Source organism: Emys orbicularis, chromosome 3, assembly GCF_028017835.1.
Source record: "Emys orbicularis isolate rEmyOrb1 chromosome 3, rEmyOrb1.hap1, whole genome shotgun sequence".
Lineage (NCBI taxonomy): Eukaryota > Metazoa > Chordata > Testudines > Emydidae > Emys > Emys orbicularis.
In genome coordinates, this window is record NC_088685.1 from 195,986,311 (window position 1) to 196,006,005 (window position 19,695).

The 19,695-nt window shown below is 40.6% G+C and overlaps 1 protein-coding gene across 1 annotated transcript in view; it reads right to left on the reverse strand.

Annotated features, from left to right (window-relative positions):
• Window positions 1-19,695, reverse strand: part of USP34 (ubiquitin specific peptidase 34) — a 278,527-nt gene that overhangs the window by 232,091 nt on the left and 26,741 nt on the right. Inside the window, exons 2-6 of the mRNA XM_065400557.1 lie at window positions 16,603-16,690; window positions 15,234-15,654; window positions 9,987-10,037; window positions 8,908-9,057; window positions 3,505-3,572 (exon numbers count right to left, since the gene is read on the reverse strand). Of these exons, the coding sequence (XP_065256629.1) occupies window positions 3,505-3,572; window positions 8,908-9,057; window positions 9,987-10,037; window positions 15,234-15,654; window positions 16,603-16,690 (778 nt within the window). The remainder of the gene's footprint in view (window positions 1-3,504; window positions 3,573-8,907; window positions 9,058-9,986; window positions 10,038-15,233; window positions 15,655-16,602; window positions 16,691-19,695) is intronic.

Sequence of the window (19,695 nt, forward strand, 5' to 3'; positions counted from 1 at the left end):
ATCCTTGCCTTCATAGTGACCGGGGAGGCAGGAGCAGCAACCAACCACACAGAAGGCGGCAGTGGTTACAGCAACACAGTTTGATGGTTCTGCCTACACAGTAAACAACTGCTTGACCTGGTTACACCAAGACAATCATGCTATACCTCTACCACTGGTAATGGTCAGACATAGTACTCTGGCATGTTTAGGATAACTAATCATGTTTAAGGCTACGATTTAGTCACGGGTATTTTTAGTAAAAGTCATGGACATGTCACGGGCAATAAACAAAAATTCACGGCCCATGACTTGTACTATATACCCCTGACTAAATATTAGCCGGGCGAGGGGTGGGAGCCACTGCTCTGGGAGGGTCCGTGGAGCCTTTTGCAGGGCAGCGGCACCAACTGCCGGGGGCCACCGAGCAGTGGCTGCTTGGGCTACCCCCAGGGCCGCCGACCCGCCGTCCCCAGGACCGCTGCTCAGGCAGTCCATGGGGCCAGCCACACAGGCCACTGCTTGGGCGGTCCCTGGGGCCAGCTGCCTGGGGTCACCCGCTCAGCGGCCGGTGCAGCTACCCCGGGACCGCTCCAGCAGCACCAGTGTGGCTGGCTGTGGGGCCGCCCACCTGCCACTGTTCCCGCCGCTCCTGGGACCACTGCTCAGGCAGTCCCAGGCCCAGCCGCACTGGCCGCTGCTAGAGCGGTCCCCGGGGCCCGCTGCTTGGGCGGCCCTGGGATCAGCCACACTGGCCGCTGCAGAAGTCACGGAGGTCACAGAAAGTCACGGAATCCGTGACTTCTACAACCACCGTGACAGACATGGAGCCCTAACTGTATTGTATATGGACAAGAGCAACATTTGGAAGCAACCATCTCTCAACCTGGTTTCAAACACAGTTAAAAAATTGTAAAGTAGATACTAACTACAATACTGACAAAAAACAATTTAACTACTGTCCTTCAGTATGGTTTAAATTTGACCATAGCTGAACTAAACTCTAACCAGTTTGGTCAGCACCACTGAAAAGTGTTAAAAATTCATACATTTGCCAACATTCTAAATTTGGGTCTACGCATGCAGACTGGACAAGCCTGTGCTAAAAGCTTTTATGGCCACAGGTAAGGTTAAAGTGGTTTAACCACATTTATACTCCATTTTTTTGCCTTGTATCATGGGTCTAAACATTAACCAGTCAGAGAAGAAATGTAAAGTTATTGGGCCTGATTCTCATTTATGCTAATGCTCTTTTAAACTACTCTTGTAATGTAGAGAGGCCTTAAAGTCAACATATTTTAAGGCTCCTGAACATTACCAGCATAAAGACACATTTGTGTGAATAATAATCAGGACCGTAGTGCTCTTTCCTTGCTAATAGATAAGCCAGGGAAGAGCACGAGAAGAGCCATGTATGGAATTCTCTCAATCTTAAACAACTGGGGACAGACCTCCACATATAGAACTCTGGAAATCAGACAATGGGTGGGAAACTAAAGTTCACCCACTACCATGCCCAGACAATTAAAAAAAGCGATATTTGCCTATTTTCAGAATCAGTCCAGTAGCAAACAAGCCAGAGACCCCATCAGCTCCCTCACCCATATGCATGTAGGAAGTGTTACTGCATCCTATAGCTGAAGTAACTCATATTTGTATACACTTCAAAAATTAACTTTGGGAACAAAATTCTCAGTAATAGTGTTAGCTGAACACAGTTTGTCCTTTATTATACTTACAATTAACCGGTGTTCAGCTCCGCCTCAGCTAATAATATTGTTAACATCCATGTTCACAATCAAATTTCATACTACAGATCATGTTTCATGGCTTTTAGTGTTCAAAACATCTTAGGGATATTGAGTTAAGATTATTTGCATTATGTCTACATCACCTAGGTGGTAGAGCAACTTGTGACTATGTGTATGCACGCATGCACATGCATGGAATAGAAAAAAAAAATTTTTAAATATAAAAATTTACCACTGAGCAACACACATTTTCTGTACCAATTTAACTCTTTTGGTTAGGGGTGTGATTTTAAAGCAATATACTTCAAGTGGTACAATCCCTAGTGTGGGCCCAGTTACTCTGGTATAAAGATGCTTATACCCAGGAAATAAGCTGTACTGGTATAAGCACCTTTATCTCAGGCTTTGTCTTCACTACCCGCCGATCCGGCGGGTAGCAATCGGTTTTTCGGGGATCGACTTACCGCGTCTAGTCAAGACGCAGTAAAATCGATCCCTGATCACTCTGCCGTCGACTCCGGAAATCCACCTCGGCAGGAGGCGGCAGCGGAGTCGGCGGCAGCGCGGCAGCGGTCGACTTTCCCGCGTCCTCACCGCTAGGTAAGCCGACCTAAAATACGCAACTTCAGCTACGGTATTCACGTAGCTGAAGTTGCGTATCTTAGGTCGGAACCCCGCTGCAGTGTAGACCTAGCCTCAGTATAACTAGAGGATTGTGTCACTTTCATTCTAACTGTTTCTAAACAGATATAGTTACAGCAGTACAATAACTGTGTATAGACAATCCCTTAGATTCTTGGAAAACTAATATAACTAATGCACTCATAACAATAAAATATCCTGACAAATAATTTAATTGTAGAGTTTTTCATTGTAGACAGCCTGATATCCAAAATTATCAGGACTAGACATAATTAGCGATACAAAAGAATGAGTACAGTCTTAATGATATTTGACTTCTTGCCAGCTGGAAATGTGGAAAGTGAGACATGATTAAAAACTTTAGAGACATGCTTCAGCAGTTCTAGATTAAGATTTTGAGATTATTGTGCATTTACAATTCTGCCTTGAGAATTTCTAAAAATCAATATAGGAAATGATGATAAATAAGGTCATTTCAAACTCTATGTAGTATCACTAAAAATCTTTTGTAATCTTTCTATGAATGATGCTGCATAGAGTGAAAATGTATTACAATTGATCCTGCAATGAGACTTTAGAATAGGAGTGAATCCAATATTTAAAATAGTCTTATTGGGACTATTAAAGCCATTACTAAAGTTACTGACACATGGATTTGCCCCAAACTAAATGATACTTTGATTCTGACTGCTGAAATGTTAAAGACTCATAGACTTTAAGCTCAGAAGGGACCATCATAATCATCTAGTCTAATCTCCTGCACATTGCAGGCCACAGAACCTCACCCACCCACTCCTGTAATAGACCTCTAACCTCTGACTGAGTTACTAAAGTCTTCAAAAAATGATTTAAAGACTTCAAGTTAAGAGAGCATCCACCATTTACACTAGTTTAAACTTGCAAGTGACCCGTGCCCCATGCTGCAGAGGAAGGCGAAAACCCCCACGGTCTCCACTAATCTGACCCGGGGGAAATTCCGTCCCGACGCCAAATATGGCTATCAGTTAAATCCTGAGCATGTGGACTAAACAAAGAAACGGCTTGAACTTTGAGAAACTGAGTTCTAGTACAATCTGAAGTTCTAAATGTGTTTTGTCAAACAATGAAACTTTTTGCTATATTTAAAGCTTACCTGATAACATAGGTCCTAAACGGTATAATGTGCTGCATGACAGCAGGGATGTGTAGCCATATCCTGATCTATAAAGCAAATACAAAAATAGATAAACTGTAATTATATAAATTTATGCAGAACAAATAAAATGCAAAGGCCAGTAATAAGGTTTAAAAATGCAAAACTCTGTCTAAAGAAATAAGGCTTTCGGGTTGTTGGCTTTTTGTGAACTTGTGTAACTTCTAATCAGATTTTTCCAATTTTCAAAAGTATAGTCTGGAGCAACTTTCTACAGCTAATAAATTAACCCAGATCCAGAGTCACATTTTTTTCTGCTAATCAACAGGAAAAATAAGATAAAAATTAGTGTAAACAAACAACATACACTGCTCTGCCTTAATGTCTTTCATTTCTGAACTTTGTATTCCCTCCTGTTTCTTCAACCTAATGCATTCTACAGCTCCTATTCTGCCCTCCATTCGTAATTGATTTTTTGTCTTCTAAGGGGTCTACAAGAAGATTACATCCTTTTTGGCCACGTTGATCATACCCATTTATTTGAGTTTTCTGGAAGATTTGATACTTTGGGCTCATCCACATTACGACTACAATTGTGATTTTGTTGCCAGTTAGAGGCATGACCATCTTACCCAGTTAAATGTAACATGGCTCAGAGCAGCTTTTCTGCCATCATGTTTGCACATCCATATTTAGCAGGCTGCTAACCTTATTTGTATCAATGCATTCTGGGAAAAACCAAAGCAACTATCTCATACTCCCTCTGCCAAGGACTGGGATGCCCAAAAGACAGATATACAGAATGTGTGAGAAGTAATACACTCTGGGATGCCCCACTGCAAACGAGTTGAATTCACACTACCCTTCACTATCCACCTATCCCCAAAGTCATTAGTCCACCCTTTGAGAGGCAACCCACTGTTGTGGAGTTAGTGCGAGAGGCTGGCCCTACTCACGATCCTCACTCTACCCTTAACTCCTCCTCCCCCAGCATCCCAGCCACATCCATGAATATGTACACGTCTGTATCGGAAGGGGTAGGCAAAGCCACATCATTTCTGATATTGGCACACCTTCAGGGAAAGAGCTGATCTACATGTCTGTGCTCTCTTCCTCACAATATCAATTCCTGGAAACCCCCTGCAATCCCCAGTGCACTTTTCAGTAAGAGAAAAAAATGTGTATCCTGCATTTCTGAAAGCAGAAATTGAACATCCAAGTAATGAGGCAAACAGGAGCTCTAACCTTACAGCACTTCACCCTGAGGTACTGCACAACTGTAATATCAGATGTATTTCAACTCACTGGCCTCTTTCTCTTCCACCATGCCGGACCACATCACTTGGATCTGGCAGTAGCTCCCTACTGTAGTCATTGCTGACTCACTCGTGAAGCACTGTGCGTAGCCCCACAAAGTGCAGTAGTGTAGATGAAAAGATTAAAGAGGACTTCTAAATCAAATGTCCTACTCGGGACATCTTTGCACAGGATGAACCAGCTCTGAAAACATCGCTCAATGTGCAGTAGCAGTCAAAAAAGCTAACAATGTTAGGAACCATTAAGAAAAGAATAGATAATAAAACAGAAAATATCATAACACCATTATATAAATCCATGGTATGCCGACACCTTAAATACCATGTGCAGTTCTGGTCGCCCCCATCTCAAAAAAGGCGTATTAGAATTTAAAAAGATGCAGAGAAGGCCAAAGAAAATAATTAGGGGTATGGAACAGCTTCCATATGAGGAGAGATCAAAAAGACTGGAACTGTGTTCAGCTTAGAAAAGAGACAACTAAGGGGGGATGAGACAGATGTCTTTAAAATCAAGAATGGTGTGGAGAAAGTGAATAGAGAAGTGTTATTTACCCCTTCACATAATACAAGAACTAGGGGTCACCCAATGAAATTAATAGGCAGCAGCTTTAAAACAAACAAAAGGAAGTACTTCTTCACACAACACACAGTCAACCTGTGGAACTTGTTGCCATGGGATGTTGTGAAGGCCAAAAGTATAACTGGCTCAAAAAAGAATTACATAAGTTCATGGCAGGTAAGTCCATCAATGGCTATTAACCAAGATGATCTGGGATGCCACTCCATGCTTTAGGTGTCCCTAAACATCCAACTGCCAGAAGCTGGGACTGAGTGACAGAGAAAGGATCACTCTAAGTTGCCCTGTTCTGTTTATTCCCTCTAAAACATCTGGTACTGGTCATTGTCAGAAGACAGGATACTAGGCTAGATAGATCATTGGTTTGACCCAGTATGGCTGTTTTTATATCGTTAATTTTTAACTAATGCCCTTAAGAATAGACTGGATTTTATTGCCTTGAAAACTAAAATGTTCACAAGTTAATGATGGGTATATCCCTTGTGAATCCTTAGTTATATTTGATCTGTTTTCCATACAGAGGAACATGAACCAGACAATTTAAAAACTACTTGCTGGATTTCCTTGAAATGTTCAGAAAAAAATGAAATTGCCATTGTGAATTAACTGTAAAATTTGGAAGCAGAATCCTTTATTTTAAATATACAAGGATGGTGGTGACCAAAATGTTTATTATGAGACTCTTATTGCTAACTTGACTATGGAAGGACTACAGTCTCTCCATAATCTAATCGTTTTCAGAAAAACAATTTTTTAATCGATAATATAGTAGCTAGACAGTTTATGGAGACAAAACAATATATCCTTCCCCAGGGCTCCAAATTAAAATCAAGACTCTGTGCCTAAGAAACTTTACAATCAGAGCTGGTTAACTGCCACTCTCAAGAGCTGCTACTACTGTGAAAATGCATTTAACTAACATTACACTACAGTTCTGAGTTTACACACCAATTACTATGTAACAGCTGAGACTGCAGAGCTACCCTGCAAATTAGCTTACTGGGCTATCATTCACAGGGCCACTCATAAATCTTGCATTAATTTATCTGTGAAGCCCATAAACTGAAGTGGATGGGACAAAAAGTCACATAGTAATTGGGTTTGTACTAGAAAGGTGTGTGATTTTCTCCACAAAAATGATGGCAAAACTTCTATGGTAAATGTGGACTTCCGTTTTAAGGCAGTTCAGTATTTCATTTCATGAGCAATGAAGCATATGTGCACCATCCTGAAAGGCGAGGGGAAGGATTTAAGTAAACATTTAAACTTATGTACCATTGTTAAATGAAAGAAAATTCATTTAGCAAATTTATCTTGCCAAGACCATTATTTGTCACATTTATAATTAATCAAACGTTTTATATTTTAAAGGGAACAGCATTACTGTCCATAGTAATTATAATAGAGACATCAGTAAGGCTCTACTTGAATTGTGGGATGACTATCAAATAATTGCAGCTGAGTTGTGGACAAGACACAGAAAACTGCAGTCCCCAGAACTAAGAGAGCTCCCACCACCCCAGGGCTGACAGCGAGAGCCCCCGCCATGCGTGGGGGTGTCAGTGGGGCTGACTGCTAAAATGTAACATACGTACACGTGAATTCAGCATAAAAATTGAGGTGGAAGCCTAATTTTGCAGAATCTGCAATTTCCGCAATATTGCGAATTAAGCAGGGCCTTAGACATCAAATGTTTTGTTACACCTGGCTGAATAAAGAGCATTACATACAGAAGCACCACCCTATCTAATTCAATGAACCATTGCATAAGAATATATATATTCCAGTAAATATAAAAGGAATCTACTTTGCCTAATATAATCTACATCTATGCATCTATGTTTAACTTACAGACTTAAGTCTAAAGTCAGTGTGACATTCATGGCAAAGGATCTGGCTGAGCTACAATTGATGCAGTACTAGGGAAGGGTAGGGAAAGAAAAGGACAACAACTTAAAGGCATTTTTATATTTCCCCATTCTGGCAGCTGCCAGCAGCTGATTTCGACCCCAGTATAACTTATAGCAGTAGTTCTCAAACTTTTGTACTGGTGACCCCTTTTACATAGCAAGCCTCTGAGTACGACCCCCCCTTATAAATTAAAAACACTTTTTTTATATATTTAACACCATTATAAATGCTGGATGCAAAGTGGGGTTTCGAGTGGAGGCTGACAGCTCATGACCCCCAGTTTGAGAGAACCCCTGAACTATAGCCTTGGAGCTACTCTAAATCATGTCAGCTGAAATGACTTCCTCAGGACTACTCCAACAGCTCAAGATTGAGGGAGTTCTGCATTCCCTAACCAAATCCTTCTAGTTTTTAGCTCACCTGAGAATCCCCCCCTAAACCAGGAGCAGGTGTAGACTCACCAGTGCTGGCTTTCTTCCAATCACAGCTCTAAAAGATTAAATCTCAGCTGCCTACTTAGAACAGCTTTCCAGCGACCCTGTGGCACCTGAGAGTAACAGGAATATGGGAGAGGGGAACACCCAGGATCTAATCCAAAGTACCATATATACTCGTTCATAAGCCGAATATTTTTGGTAAAAAGATGACTCATCAAAGAGTGGGGGTTGGCTTATAAACGGGTCTACAACAAAATTTGATGATTTTAAACTCTATGGAATCATTGAATTGAATATCTAATACATTGTCGTTTTGTTTACCTGGAGCGCCTCAACTCCCTGTGGACACGGTTCGCCGTTCCCAGCAAATGGGAGCTGCGGGAAATGGCGCGCCACTTCCTGCAGCTCCCATTTGGCTGGGAACGGCGAACCGTGGCCACAGGGAGCTGAGGGGCTCCATGCCTGCAGACACTCCAAGTAAACAAAACGTCCCGACCCGCCAGTGGCTTACCCTGATGGCCAGGAGCCAAAGTTTGCCAACCCCTGAAATATAGGGTTAGCTTATGAAAGGGTCGTGCAGTTTTTGCTATTTTTACCTATCTTGGGGGGGGGGGGGTCGGCTTATAAACGAACGGGCTAATGAACGAGCATATACGGTATTTAATATGGGAATCAAATCATAGAGTGTAATTATACAGCATTTCATTTTAGTTACACTCATTAAGTATTTACAGTTAAACTTAATGGGCAAAATTCTGTCTTCCTTTACATCCATGTTCCTGAGCAAGATATCCCCTCCCATCCTCATGCCACTCCCTTTAACTCCCTCTACCAGAGTCTTCCAGTTCTTGCCAGCAGTGACAAAGGGATACCTTCCTAGCCTAGTTTCGCTGTAACCAGAATGTCTGGGAAGAGAAGGAAAAACAAGATATCCTACAGATGCCACTATTCCTCCAACAGATCTCAGGGTAACGACTGGGGTGAAATGTTGCCCCTGCTGGACAGGGCAATCCCCAGACACCCTTCTCTCTATGAGGGGAAAATTGTGACTTTTTCCTGATTCCAGGGCTCTCTTCTTCAAATTTTCCCAGACTTCGTCTATCCCACTTTATATTTGTTGCATTTTGGTTTAAAAACGTAACCAACTCAGGGCAATACTTACATTAGATACCACTGTGATAAATGCATGTGCTATAAGAAATGGCAATGTATCAGGGGTTCCATGTTCAAAACAATCCTTCATGAGGGAAAGGCCATTTTTTCCACAAAATAGACAAACATAACGAAGCAAGTGCAATGGTACTTCTACATCCTATAGAAACAGAAGAATATAAAAGTTTTATTTAAAAAGAAAAACAAATTACTATTGAAAACAAAAAACTAAATACATATAAGGTAAGAGTTCAGATGAGCAATATCAATGTATCATACGTTTATAAAACAATAAATATGATGATTTTACAGTCACCGAAAACATGTCAATTGTATCTCATAATGCTCTCTATAAATACAACAGACGGATAAACACCAAAGAAGGGAGAGAAGTTATTTAAGTTAAGGGACAACGTTGGCACAAGAACAAATGGATATAAACTAGTCATCAATAAGTTTAGGCCTGAAATTAGATGAAGGTTTCTAACCATCAGAGAGTGAAGTTCTGGAACAGCCTTCCAGGGGAGTAGTGCAGGGGGGAAAAAAATCTAATTTATTTCAAAACTGAGCTTGATAAGTTTATGGAGGTGATGGTATGATAAGATTGCCTACAATAGCATATGGCCCATCCATGACTGCTATTAGCAAATATCTCCCACGGCCTCAGATGGGACACTAGATGAGGAGGGCTTTGAGTTACTACAGAGAATTATTTCCCAAATGTCTGGCTGGTGGGTCATACCCACATGCTCAAGGTTTAACTGATCACCATATTTGGAGTTGGGAAGAAATTTTCCACCAGGTCAGATAGGCAGAGACCCTGGAGGGCTTTCACTTGCTCCGCAGCATGGGGCACTAGTCACTTACTGTTTTGAACTAGTGTAAATGGTGGATTCTTTGTAATGTGACATCTTTAAATCAAGATTTGACGATTTCAGTAACTCAACTAGAGATTATGGAGGTATTACAGGAGTGGGTAGGTGAGGTTTTGTAGCCTGTGATGTGCAGGAGGTCAGACTAGATGATCATGATAATTTTGATCGCTTCAGGCCTTAAAGTCTATGAATCAATGAAATATATATGACTTACATTCATATCACAGAACGCCCCTAATATATTGCTTTCTTGGGCAGAAATATCCTGGTTTAAAAGAAAAGAGAGATAAATATAATTAGCTAACAGTAGGAATAGAAACAAATTGTATGAAGGAAACAAAACCAAAAGACTCATGATGCACACTCCAGAAACCTAATTTTATAAAACTCAAGCAGCTTAAGTTTGTTTAATTTTAAAAATTGCCACACTGACTTCTGCATTATCCTATTAAACTATTTTTCTAATTGTATTTACAAATATGTACTTATAAACTCAGGACAATGCTCCAGCCATAAGGGGAAATTTCTTACCTAATATTTTCCTTCTTGGAGTTCTTCTATACCAATTCAGATGTTTCCATTACCAGCAGGAAAGTAATGTACCCAAACATCTGAACTGCCATAGGTAAATGAACAGAGAATATACCGTATAATCATAAACCTAATGAATATTCAAGAGCTAAAAAATTTAAAGTTAGTCATTCTAGTTCAGTTTATTAAACTTCTTCAAGTCCAATTGTAACATTCTTACACAAATATCTAATTGACAGCTTGTAGAACCTATATCTGGTATCCTTAAAGGGAAACTGTCAAATTACAAATCATCCTTCTCTCAATTTTTAAATCTATTGTTGTTGCAAGTAACACTTAAGATTACTAAAACTAAAGAGTTTAATAACTTATTTTAATACGTTTACATTGCGCACTGGATAGCATTTTGTAGATAGTCTATTTTACTGTTCCCCCCTATTAAATCAATTTCCCATATTGTTTTTATGAATCTTTCACACAGCAAGAAAACATTTTTAAAAATTGTAAAATGTGATTGTGAAACCAAAAAACTTACTGAAACACTATCAAACTAATTTTTACTTTAAAAAAAAATTACTCGTTTTCATGTTCACGATTTCCCTTTAAATTTGGGGGATGGGGGAGGGGAGCGAAGGGTAGGTTTTTAAACATTTAATTTAACTGAAGTTTTTGGAGTTAATTTCAAATTGACTAATTTCCAGAGTATCATTTAAAACTACATTACTGGGGGTATTTTAGTTGTGATGGAATCAAACTTTAAGTTATTCACTAAGGTTACAATATAGGAATCTAAACATACTACATATTTCCCCTTCACATTGAACTCCAAATTATCACTCAACAGTGTTCTTTGTCAATTATTTTTAAGTATTAAAACACATTTTTCTGGCCAATAGATAAGAAAAAGGGTGTTTCTGTGCTCTGCCCATGCCACTACCAGAAACAGATTATGCATGGGAAAATTATCAGTTGTTGAGGGAAATAGAAACTGTTCATCAGTTAAAGTACTGCTCTTAGCACCTGGCAGCTGAAAGACAGTGGAAGTCTATGATTATTAAGCCCGTAGAGTTTAGTGATATTCTGGCTAAGAGAGGTGAAAACATTATCTACTATCTGGAATGTCAAGTAGCTGCTTTGCATACTTCTTGTCTCAAGACTTCTCTTCCTATGAAGTAGCCATATTGGAGTAAACACTGACAACAATGGGGCAAGAGATCTCTGCAGCATTGGAGAGACAAAAGATTTGACTTACTTGGCTAGAATGAATCTGAAAACCTGACAGTCCTGCTTTGGTGTTCTAAACGGAATACTCAGGACATTGAGATTTCCACAAGGTCACCTTTTGAGCCAAGTAACAGAAGACAGTTCCCTATGAGAACCAAAGGCGGCAAAAAAACCTTAGAGGTGAAACACCTTAATTGATCTGTGATGGTGGACACAACCTTGGGAACAAAACTATAAAAAATTCATCCTACTAGAAAAAGACTTATATGGGAACTGCCACCACAGTTGCTAATTGCCTCATTCTGAGCCAAAATGTTGGGGGAGCATAAAAATAAAGTAGACAGATGCCTTTCCTCACTGTTTTAACCTCTACTGAGCTGCTAAAGACTGGTTTGCTAACTCCTTTAAAGTTCATTGTCTAGTCCTGCCTGGAGGGATTTTAAAAGGTAAGGAAAACAGGAGCTCACTTTGTGGTTTTGCCTCTTCTTCTACATGGTTTACAGAAAGTCATCACATCCAGTAAAATGAAAAAATGCCTTTCTAGACAGAAGCATATCCTGTACTTTCTGAAATACCTATCTCACAGACTCTCTGCATATCTCAGTCTGAATAAACAAATAGTGCTGACAGAAGGTCATGGATGCAGGACAATTAAAATTAACAGATGTCTCAGACAGCCACACCAGGCCTGCAGACCTCATGCATCTCAACCATTTCAGGGATCTCCGGATTACCCTTGTTTGGGTCTCGTGATTTTTTTGAAGTGTTTTTGCTGTCAAAGTTGTCAGTCCCATGAACAGCATATGCAAGACTGAATGTCTATATGATAAAAAAGTGTCACGAGCTAAGACCTCTCTTTGGATATCAAGAACGTTAGCAGATATTACTTTTGCATTGGGATAAACAGGTTTGTTTCCACATAAGTTTCTTCCTTCAAGATTTATGCCCTCAAGCAGGTTTTCTTCCAACTGACCAAGTCCAATTGTGGTATTCTTGTGTCCGAAGACACAGAGATTCACTAGAAAGGAGATTTTTTCCTCTGATTAGCAGGGTAGACTCTTGTATCATCATTCTGTTTTTGTGGTCCCTGTGGATTTTAAACAGACCACGACCACAAACTTGTCTGAACGAAGGTGTACTTGTCTTGTCCAGAGGTCTTATTGCCCTCAAATCCAACAAATGTATATGCCAGTTCTTTGTCCTGGAAGGCCAGGTCCTCTGTGCTGTCAATATGCCTATGGGGGCTCCCAGTATTCTGGGCTGGCATCCATCGTCAGCTGCACCCTTTCTGGTTCCTAAATGAAATTTTCCTTCAGGATGTTTTCTCTGTTCAGCTCAGATAACTCTCATTAGTCTCTTCCAGTTTTACCTCTATGTTTGCTATAATAGAGATGAATGCTGCTATTAAAAAAAATTCAAGGGGTAGAAACGTCCCCTAACCTATGGGATTTAGGGCAGGACAGTAGAGCCCCCAGTAGGCTTATACACCAACAGATCATCTTTTTTCTTGTTTTCTTGTTCTTGTTAGATATTGCAGTTTTGTGACCCTTTCTGACAGAAGGGAATTCTCCCCATTAGAAATCTCTCTTCTCCCAGATGTGTGAGTATCTGCAAAGGTTCCATCAAGTACATGGTAAGAGCATCAGTTTATACCTGATACAGAACATTCTGAAGGACTGACCACACTTCACATTTCCCCATAAACCCACTGAAGGATTTAGTCATTATCATTATTATATTATGGTAGAAATCAAAATGTGCTAGAAGATTTCCAAACACAGATATATCAATCCTTGCTCTGAAGAAATTACAAATTTGGTATGAGAAACTAGTTGAAAGCGGGAATCATTTTTTCTGACTTGCCTAGACAGCAAAAGAAGTTTTCTTCTCTCTCGTCTCTCTCTCCAGACCACGATTTTGATATATTCGTGGCATAATAGTGTTTGCTAATCTGAGTGGTCAGTGACTCAAGATGTCATATTGTTGAGAGTACTGGTGAGCCACAATGCAGCCACCGAACTTATGTTAGCGGCTGGTCTTCTTACACTATGTCAGCACATCAGCCAAAAAAATACTGCCAATGTCCCTTTTGAGATTTCTAACTCTTCATGGCACAATGACAAAAAATAAGACACACAAATATTTCCAAAAAGAAAAGAAGGTTGCTGTCTTCTCTCTAAGTGAAGCAAGTTTATTTATACATAAAAAATTGATTCAGAGCTGTTTCTGCCATGTTCCTGTGAAGGCAGGGAGAAAAATTCAAGTTCAGTTTTTTTAATCCCATGAAGCACAGAGGCAAAATCCCTTTAGTTTTAACATTAGTTTTAACCAGTATGAACGACAAAAAGATAGACCTACCCTCACTGGTCTCTACTAGTGGGCAGCAGTATCACAGACCTATTTATTTATGATAATAAAGTTTAAAAGGAATTATGAAGGCATGCTGAAATGTGGTAGGAAAGTCTTACTGGAATCCTAACATTCTCTGGTTCATTAATAGAGATATACTTGAGATCACATATATTTGTAAACACAGTTTGACATTTTAATTTACAGATTTATACTCCAACATGATCGAATATAGCAAGATACTCAAATATGCCCCAAACAAAACAAAAACCACTCATCTTCCCAGTTTAATAATTTTTAACTAAACCAACATTTATTGCCAATTCTGGTGAGATCCACTCATTCAAGGACTGAATATAATTCATGCAAACACACTAGCACGTATGCTAAATCACATATCATTTACGTATATCTTTACAAGTTAAGAGCAAATAGTGTAATAATGTGAAACCGAAAGCTTAACTACTCAAAGCAGTGACACAGCTTTAAGTTTGTGGTTTTGGATAATTGTATTTTAATGCACCAATATTTTGTAACATCCACATAAATGTATTAACGGCTTCTCATGCATTTTCTCAGTATAAGCTTTCTTAACAACGGCAAATATACTCATATCTCAGTATGTAAGTGTAGAAGGTGCTCTGTTTAGTAAGGAACAGATTTCCACAGGTGAAACTAAAAATAAACCTTTTCAAGAACAAAATTATTTTAATTTGACATCTAGGGTCCCCAATATAGCTACAAAAGCATTTCCTCTATATCTGGGAATGAAAAGTTTGTAAAAGAAGAGTTCTGAGGGTGCATTTTTCAAAATAAATTATGTAAAAATATATATATTTAGCAGTAACAAAGTAACATCACAATGAAAAACTTATAAAGACAGTAGTCAAGTTTGCAGAACTGCAGTTGTAACAGTTATTCAGTTGATTATAGAACAGCAAAAAGTGTGGTCTCATGCAAGTTTTAGTTTGTAAATTTTGTTTATAACAACAGATTTAAACAAAAAGCAATTAAACTACATTATATTATTTTTGGAAGGAAGCCGTAATTATGGTTCCTTTTTGCCTTCCTGCTACTGTGACTATATGGTAACTTAAATTATGCAATTATATCCAACATTTTATTAACTGCTTTTACCTAGACCAATCAAGAATTCTTTTAAGAAAGTATTTAAGGGAGTGGCTCATCTCCCAGAAAGTGTCAATGGAAAGACCCAGTGAATTCAGTGGGAAAGCTGAATCATCCCCAGCCACCCTGTTTGAAAACTACAGCCACCCAAGCAGAGTCTACCCTTCAATGATAACTACACTGTGTTTCACAAAAAAACAAAATATGCACAAGTTAGGATAAGATATACCTCTATTGTGGGATGAGTATTATGCTTGTAAGCAGTATACAGAGGAAACTGAATCTGAAAGATTTTTGCCACACACAGCAACAGTTTTTCCTTCTCATCAGTGCTCCATAAGCTAAAAGCATCAGTGCTCTTTGCAGATTCTTCCTCTGTCAGGATACAAGTTCTTGCGGAGTCTAACTTTTTCTCTATGCATTTTTGTCGTTCTCCATTTTCTTCTTCATGAGACTCTCTTTCTACATTCAGTGGCTCATTGGCTTGATTATTCTGATCTTGCCATGTTGAATCTATGTTAATAGTGCAATGTTTACAGAGCTGGTCCCGTAGAGCTTGAACTTGGGCAATCACTAAGTTAATAAGCGCACATACTACTTGGTTAAAGATCTCCAAATGCTTATACTCCTTGAAGCAGCACAGACATTGTCTGCAAACAAAAACAAAATAAAAAAGTGAAAATTCCTGGAGTGGCTCAGAATTAAAATATCTAAAAATGAGAAGTTTGGACTCCATCAACTTAAAGAAGAAACTAATAAATAGTAAGAAAAAAAGACTGATCTTAATTTTTAAAAAGTGACTAATTATAAGGAAGTTTCACATTTAAAGATATTTTAAGTAACAAAGCATATGACAGACCAACAAAGACAGGAAATTCAAAGTGACACTGAAACTCCAATGTCAAACACCAATACTGAAGACCTCATTAATCCCTGTGGGCATCCCATTTATTTCCAGACGCTCACAGAGAACTACACGGTCCCAACTACTGTTCGGGAGTTTTAAATTATTTATGTATTTTATAATGGTAGCTATGGACTGCATGTGTTCATCTTGTTGAGTCACAACACCAAGATATTGTGAAAAAATCCTCATAAGACACTTTTCAGAGTGGGTTCTAGCCCACGAAAGTTTATGCCCAAATAAATTTGTTAGTCTCTAAGGTGCCACAAGGACTCCTCGTTGTTTTTTCATAAGACACTGAAATTCAAAGTAATAATTCTTGATTTTCCCCCCATTCTCTTTAGAAAAAAAATGTATGTGGCAGGATAGTTCACATTAAGCAACAGCATATGTAAGGTTTTATAATATTTTCCATTACTATCATTTAGCCTGTTTACTGCTATGTTCCTTCAACAGCTTCTGGAATGCCAGCCAGTGCTTCAAAGGTGTGTTCTACACACACACCTAGCAGGAGACATGGGGCACAAAAGTGGCTACATGTAAATGAAGGCCAGAATTTCCTTTATTCTCCCATCATTTTAGTCACACTACAATATTGTACTCACTCTACTTATTCCATTCACTCTATTTCCCGCATAATTTTTACAACAAATGGGGTCCAATATGATGAGTTTAAAGACACTGATGAAAATACCTTTGCGTCCAGGAGTTGATATAAGCAAATATCTTGAGTGCATGTTCCTTTCGGAGCTGCAATCCATCACCACCTTCGATGTCAGATACTGAAGAAAAACAGTAAGTCGTTAATGGCATATGTAATATTTAATGTGACTTTTAACTGCTACATTAAACATAAAATATCAAACATAAATTTTGTTCCTAAAGGACCGAATTAGAAAAATCAGACTTAGAATAGGAACTGCATTGCTAGCCAGAATACAGTAACATAATATTGCAGAGGTTTTTCCAGCACAAAACTCTTGGATCACCACACTTACCTTCATAGATCCAATAATCTCCCCAACACCAAGAAATCTGTTATCTACAGCCAGGCACTCAGATACCACAGAATATGCTCTGAGGAGAAAGTCCAGAGTATATATCTTACACATTCAAAAACAGCCTATACCAAATTAGGACACTCCATCAGAGAAGTAGATCACATCATGGAGTGGGCCACCCAAATATCCCAAGAGAACCTGCCTCAATACAGAAATAAAACCCCCTCCTGCCAAACACCCCTAGTTGTCACCTACCACCCCACACTGGAATCTATACGGGGCATCATCAAACAACTACGACTCACACTCAGTGGGGCCCCATCCTGAAATAACTCTTTCCTGAACTCCCTTTTCTGGCCTTCAAACACCCCGCAACGTCTCCAAGCTCATCATCAGAAGCAGGCTCCCCTCAGACCAAGACACACCAACTCAAAGCAGCACCAGACCGTGCCAGAACAACAGATGCAAAACCTGCAGACATATCTCCACTGTTACAATGATCCATACCCCCACCCAACACACCTTTCAAAATCCATGGGTCCTACACTTGCCTATCACATGTGGTGTGCCTCACCCAGTGCACTACATGCCCCCATAACAACTATGTGGGTGAAACCAGATGATCACTAAACTTTCAAATGAACTCACACAGGAAAATAATAAAAGACAAAAACACACTGGCTTTGTCTACACTACCAATTGAACGACAAAACTTTTGTCGTTCACAGGTGCTTAAAGAACCGTGTCCCACCCACCCAAGACAAAAGTTTTGCCACGTCAAGTGGCAGTGTAAACGGCTCGTTGTTGGCAGGAGCGCTCTCCTGTTGAGAACAAGAACCCCTCTCATATACGGTGGAAGTATTTTGTCGGCAAAAGTGGTGACAAACAGCGTTTACATTGACCGACTATTAGCGACACGGTCATGTCGACATGGCCGTGTCGCTAAAAACTGTGTAATGTAGACAAAGCCACTATCACCTCTAGGGTGCACACTTCTTGCAAAGCAATCATTCCATATCTGACCTACCAGTCCTCATCCTCAAAGGAAACCTGCACAACACTTTCAAAAGACGAGCCTGGGAGTATAAATTTGCTAGACACTAAAAATCATGGTTTTAATAAAGACACTGGATTTACGGTTTATTACAACAATCTGTAACCCACTAACCCCCCTTTTTGTCCTATGACTACAGGGGTGTTAATGAGCCACTTAACCTTGAACGGTCCCTTAGAATATGTGTTAACTACTTATGCTAAACTATCTGTTCAATCTTGTATTTAGCTGTGACACTCTAGGCCTTGACTACACTGGCAAGTTTCTGCACAGTAAAGCAGCTTTCTGAGCTGTAACTTCTGAGGTGTACACACTGCCAAGCCACTTAGTGCGCAGAAATTGCACAGTTGCAACGCTGTAAAAAAAAAAAAAAAAAAAAAAAACACCACGCCGATGAGAGGCGTACAGCTTTCTGCGCTGGGGCTACAGCACAGTGGCATAGCCAGGTGGAGGGAACAGGGGAAGCAATAAAAAAAAAAAAAAAAAAAAAAAGGCGCCACCCACTGCAGCGCTTTTACTCACCCGGCGGCGCTCCGGGTCTTCGGCGGCACTGAAGGTCCCGCCGCCGAAATGTCGCCGAAGACCCGGAGCGAGTGAAGGTCCCGCCGACGAAGTGCCGCGAAAGACCCGGAGCGCCGCCGGGTGAGTAAAATAAAAGCGCCGCAGCGCATGGCGCTTTTTTTTTTTTTTTTTTTTACAAAGGCGCCAGGAAATTGACATGGCGTCACTTGTGCTCAGTGGGGGAGTGGCCGCTCCCCCCCAGCTACACTACTGCTTCAGCACCGTGGTGCCAGTTTAGACACCCTGGTCCATTACAGCACTGCAATTGGCCTTCGGGAGGTGTCCCACAATGCCTGCTCTCACCTCTCTGGTCATCGGTTTGAACTCTACTGCCCTGCCCTCAGGTGACCAACCGTAAGCCCCATCCCTTAAATTCCTTAGGAATTTTGGAAGTCCCCTTCCTGTTTGCTTGGTGATGCGTGCAGTGGTCTCAGCGTATCTTTCCAGGTGACCATGCCTGCTCCACGCACCAGGCCATCCCCCGTTTGGAGCAATGCCGAGCTGCTGGACTTCATCAGCATTTGGGGAGAGGAGGCTGTTCGGTCCCAGCTGCGCTCCAGCCGTAGGAATTATACCACCTACAGACAGATTTCACGATGCAGGATAGAAAGGGGCCATGACTGGGACACACTGCAGTGCAGGCTCCAAGTGAAGGAGCTGCGGAACGCCTACCACAAGGTGTGGGAGGCAAACCGCCACTACGGTGCTGCGCCCATGAGCTGCTGGTTCTACAAAGAGCTGGAGGCAATATTCGGTGGCGACCCCACCTCCACTGCAAAGGCCACTGTGGATACTTCGGTGGCTCGCATGCCAGTCAAGAGTGGACCGGGCCAGTAGGAGGAAATCTTTGACAACAATGTGGAGGGGGACCCAGAGGAAGACTCAGAGGTCAGAGATGCATGCAGCCAGGAGCTCTTCTCTATCCCAGAGGAGGCTAGCCAGTCACAGTTGTCGGAACTTGGTGAAGTGCAAAAGGAGAGGTCATCCCTGGTAAGTGGCTTTGATTCTGGGAATCGCTGAAGCGAGTTGTTGGGGGCAGGAGGGTTGCAGAAAGCAGGCTTGTGTCTGTATGATGTGCACACCACCACATGCCTAGATTGAGCAGTGGAACAGGGTGTTGACTGACTCCCTCACTTCATGGGAATCTGCCTCAGAGATCTCCATGAAACTC